Source organism: Galeopterus variegatus, unplaced genomic scaffold (genome assembly GCF_000696425.1).
Source record: "Galeopterus variegatus unplaced genomic scaffold, G_variegatus-3.0.2 Scaffold1845, whole genome shotgun sequence".
NCBI classification, from domain to species: Eukaryota; Metazoa; Chordata; class Mammalia; order Dermoptera; family Cynocephalidae; genus Galeopterus; species Galeopterus variegatus.
Genome location: NW_007727956.1, coordinates 3781 through 8992, shown reverse-complemented (window position 1 = coordinate 8992; position 5212 = coordinate 3781). Strand labels below are relative to the sequence as shown.

General features: G+C 43.0%; 1 protein-coding gene across 1 annotated transcript in view; it reads left to right on the top strand.

The window, feature by feature from the left end:
- LOC103595787 (ADAMTS-like protein 1) overlaps positions 1-2391 on the top strand; it is a gene marked incomplete at its 3' end in the record, with an annotated part of 87871 nt that extends 85480 nt beyond the window's left edge. The window contains exon 7 of the mRNA XM_008579267.1: positions 2264-2391. Coding sequence (XP_008577489.1) covers positions 2264-2391 — 128 coding nt within the window. The remainder of the gene's footprint in view (positions 1-2263) is intronic.
- Between the last annotated feature and the right edge of the window lie 2821 nt (positions 2392-5212).

Here is a 5212-nt window from a genome sequence, read left to right as displayed (position 1 = left end):
CTTCTTTGAAATTAACGTGGGTTTGGCCGGTTAGTTCAGTTGGTTAGAGCATAGTTTTTTTTGTTTGTTTTTTTTTTTTCGTGTCCGGCAACGGATTGCAACCCTCAGTGTCGCGCCCGTACCGGACCTGGTTTGTTTTTTTTTTTCGTGTCCGGCAACGGATCGCAACCCTCAGTGTCGCGCCCGTACCGGACCAGGACCGGCAACGGGATCGCAACCCTCGGTGTTGCTCCCACACCTCGCTCAGCCAGTGAGCGGGAACCGGTCTGTATGTGGGATCCGAACCCTCGGCGGGAGCGCCACCATGCTCCCAAGCGGCGCACTGTAGCAGTGCGCCACCGGGCCGGCCCTAGAGCATAGTTTTGATAACACCAAGGTCCAGGGTTTGATTCCTGTACTGGCCAAAAAAAGAAAAAGAAAGAAAGAAATTAGCATGTAATTGCTTGAGAAAAAATACCCAGTGATTGGACGAGTGAATGAATGAGTGGATGAGTTAAATCCACTCTCATAGGAAGTCTCTCATTGGCTTCCTTTCATACCTCACAAACTTCCAGCTCTAGTTCAATGCCACACAAGCTTGACTGTCCGCAGGAATAGTGGCTTTGATATAGAATGGCACTAAATCAAGCACAAATCATCCCAAAACTTCCCTTCAGCTAAGATGTTTTATTTGCCCACTTTTACCAAAACTGCCCGTCCATAACTAGATTGATTGATGGAAGCCTTATTTCTCCTGCTTCCAGCCCTTTCCAACAAAAGGTAAAAATAAGCTGTGCAGTCGGCACAAGGCCAAAGCAGAGCAGGGGAGGCCTGGTTCATTGCCGGCCTGGTCACCTACCTCAGCATAATTGTGAGCTGATAAGAGTTGGTGCTGAGCTGCAGATGCCATAAAGTCTGGAGAGACCTGGCAAGGGAAATAGTGCAGAAAGAAAAGAACTGAACAGTGGGAGAATGTTGCTGGGGCAGGAGACCTGACTCCCAATCTTAATTTCACCACCAACACAGGACCTTTCTGTGTTTTCACCCCTATTTTGAAAAATGACCCCTGTTACCTGCTTGTTTTCTAAGGATGGATGTTAACATGATATAGGGTGAGCAGTTCTTTGAGCCTTTCGAAACTAGGGAGACAGAAAGAATTACAAAGCCAGAAATGACTGACTGTCAGAGCCCAAACGCAGCTACGAAACCATTTTTGTGCTGCTGTATGATTTGTTGCCCTAAGGCCCTGCCAGGTCCAGGCACTGGATTTCTGAGCTTCCCACGCTGTCCTCCCCAGCTCTTCCAGATTCCCATCCCCACATACATATTTCTGTTATCAGCCCCACTAAGTCATCAAGACATCAGCTTCAAGCCATCACTAGTCATTAATCTGCTTAGCTGCCATGATGTAGCAAGTCGTTCCTAGAAATGGCATAAATCTAGAAAAGAAAAAACTGTACACTGAGATTGGAGAGGGTTTTGAAGCTCACTACAGGCATTCACAATTTGATTCTTAGAATTTTCAAATAAAACATCTGAACTAGACTTTGATTGTTCTGGAATTGTCTCTTCATGACCCAAAAGGGCAAGTTTTACCTTCATTCTACTGAAATTTCTTTAGAAAACACTGATAGTATTATCTAAAATATTGAGCCCTTTATAGTATTGTGGAAAATAGAGCAACTAGATAAAACCTGAGTTTTGTGCCTCATAATGTTTGCAGACTAATAAAGACAACAGATGGATATACGACTACCTAGAATTGAGAGGATGTTACTATATCCTTCAAATGTATGCATCAAGACCTCTTTTCAATATTTTATTCTTGCCTTCCTCTCTCCCACCTCCAAGCCCTAACAGGTGCCTCTCTCCATATCTAGAATCCCTGCCTTCTTTCCACCATCCAACCAAGCTCCGCTCCTTTTTTGTAACTTTCCTTTTTCCTTAATAAGCCTTCTCCAAACCTATCTGTACCATTTGTTCTAGCATCCCCTCCAACCCCTAAAGTGCCTAAGTGTATTCAGTGTACATATGTTGTCTGCTGCAACTGCAGCATTTAGATCAAGTAATCAAAATCCTTCAAAAACCTCCTTATTTGGGACTGCTATCAGAATCATACCAATCAAAGTGGCAAGAGAGCTTGGGTTCCTGAATGTCTTTGTAGCTTGTCTGTCTCTGTTGTTAAAACAGGGTCTTGAATATACCCTGAGGTTCCTTCCTGCCTTACCAGTATTGAAAGCCAAGCTGACTTGACCAGGTCTACATTTCTTTTCTGTTGCTCTAGGATTATTCTCCAGCCAGATGATTCCTTACAGATCTTGGCACCAGTGGAAGCGGATGTGGGTTTCTACACTTGCAATGCCACAAATGCTTTGGGATATGACTCTGTCTCCATTGCTGTCACCTTAGCAGGTAACCTGAAAATCCCTGTTCAGTTCAATCCAGAAACCTTTATTGAGTGAGTACCTACAATGTGTCAAGTTACAGAAGTAACTGATAACTAAAGAGTGTGCAAGACCAGATCCTTTCAGGGAGACCTTAGAGCTGAATTTTGATAAGCAGAGATGGGAGAAATATCTGATGCAGAGAGAACAACATGAGCCAAGATGATGTGTGCAAATAAGTAGCATGTTGGGGAACATGAATTGTGAACTACAGTTATTGAATGCTCTCTGGGGATCTTTTCACTTCTCCTTATTCTACCTGTTGCAAAGAAGATTTTAAGACCCACAGGTAACTGGAATTCATGGCTTGGAGAAGGAGAGTTCCCCGGAACTTCTGATTCTGCTTTATTTCACCCTCTTCCTCTAATGCACCTGCCAACACTTTGCCTTTATCCATAAAAGTTAAACAAAACATTCTACACATGTTGACTTAAGAACTTTGCAACTTGGAGTATGTCTCCCAAGGTTGTGGTCTATGGTAATGTACTTTTATAAAACCTCTTTTACATAGGACAAATCTGTGCCTTTGAAACTGAAAGAGACCTTAGGTACCAGCTGGACCAGTGCCCTCATTTCTCAGAGACCAGGCAACCTGAGGTCACACAGCTGCTCAGTTAGTGGCAGGGAGAGGAAGCAAACTGAGGTCTCCTACCTCCCGGCTCCTTGTTCCCTCCACTTCTGCACTGATGCCACCAGAATAAGATCCTTTTTCTCAGAGCTGAATCACACAGTCTCTGTGGCGGTGTGCTGCATGTGTTTGTATTTATTCTCTTCAATTGCTTCTCGAATGATAATTTCAGATGATTCAGTAGATGCTAGAAAAGTCAACATCACCCCACACTGACCTCATCTGTCCATGCAGGGATTATGTTGTCACACTGTACTCCAGTCACACGTGCTACTCCCCTGCCTATCTGTTTTGCAACAGTATTTCTGCCCCCCTGACCTAAGGCTGATCTGAGAAGGGACCTTCAGCAGGCAGCTCTGCAGGGAAGATGAAAGTCAGCAATGGAGAAGGCAAGCTAAGGGGCCCTGGGTGAATTACAGACTGACACTATTAATGCCTATGTTTTGTGAAGAAAGCGTTTGCTGTTCCTCTAATGTATTCCAGTTGCAATCTTTATTCCCCACTCTATACAGAGTCCAGATGCTCAGCACCAATCTTGTTAAATCTCATCTGCCGTCCATCCTCCAACCTGTTTTAGCAAGGGCACTGCTGACATCCTTCCAATTGCTGGCAAATAGTGACTCTTAAAGGATTAACTCTCTCATTTATATTTAGCCAGATATGGTTCAGCTCTGTCACAGACTAAATACCCTTTGTTCACCCGAATTTAATACGATTAATGGAAACCTGTCTGGAATTCAGCAAGGCAATTGTAACATCAGGCTTGTCTTCGGCTCTTTGAAGAGGAGCTATTGGAGGCTGCCAACAGGTTCAAAGCCAGGGAAGAGAGAGCAGCCAAAGAGGCACCAGGGAAGGGGGAGGACAGGGGCTGACCGATGAAGAATGATCACAAACGCCACACCCAGGGCTTAGGGAGCTGTGTCCTCATTCTACAGCTGCTGGGGTTTGTTTAGGTCTGCTGGCAGGTCTGTCAAGAAGTCCCTCTAAAAGTAAAGGCTCAGAATGTGTATGTTGTGTTAAGATTGTATTTGCATCTTTACCTGGGATTATCATCCACAGCTGTGCCAATGTCTGCTCTCCCAGTCGTAGGAGGCTCACCTGCTACTGTTCTGAGCATACTTTCTGCCAAGTGTTGTAGGAGGCATAGCAATAAATAAAACCTGAGTTTTGTGCTTCATGGTAGTTACAGACTAGTGAAGGCAAGAGATGGATATGTGGCTACATAGAATTGAGAAATAGTTACAGTTTACTGCAAATATGTGCGTCAAGATCCTGCTTAGAAGTAGATAAGGTATAACCTAAACATAATGTAAATTTTGAGGGGGAAATGGATGTCAAGCACCAGTTATACTGCTTATTAGCTATGTGATCTTGAACAAAGTATATAACCTCATTGAGTCTCAGTTCTCACTTGTAAAAATGAAATTAATACTATTTTACAGAGTTGTTGTAAGGTTAAATGAGATAGCATGTGTGAAAAAGCCATTGTCCACATTCAATAAATATTAGCTTCCTTTTCTTTCTCTAGCACTTCTAGAATAAAACACATCCTGGGAACAATTCTGGGATATGTAAAATATTAGCCCAACTTTACTTCCATGGTTTTTTTTAGTATAAGTCTTGACACTGATATTTTTCAAGTCTGAACTTAGAAACTGTTTCAGTTCACTTGCCATCAAATCCTCATAGTAAATCTCAGTGTTGCTGTACTTTTAAAGAAATTGCAGAATTTTTGCCTGAACTTTAGGATAAATGTAGGCCAAAGAGGAAAAAAATGTTTTTGAGGTTTAAGATACTCAGCTGTCCCCATGATTTTGCAAGGAGAGTATGGACTTTGATCTTGCTGGAGTAGCTGTATTGACAGATGCAGGGAAGTTTGCTTATATTGACCCACAAGAATGTACATAGCATGGCAGTGGAGCCTGTGGGCTCTGGGGCCTCAGCCTCGAGGTTGGAATCCTGGCTGTCACCTCCTAAGCTGTGTAAACTTGAGCCACTTCTTTACACTCACTGACTCAGTTTCTTAATCTGTAAAATGGTGATAATAGTACCTGACTCAGAGGGTTCTGGTGGAGATTGAATGTATTCATTCATATAAAATGCTTATAATTGTGCCTGACATATAGCAAGCACTCAATATTTGTTAGCCATTATTATTTTC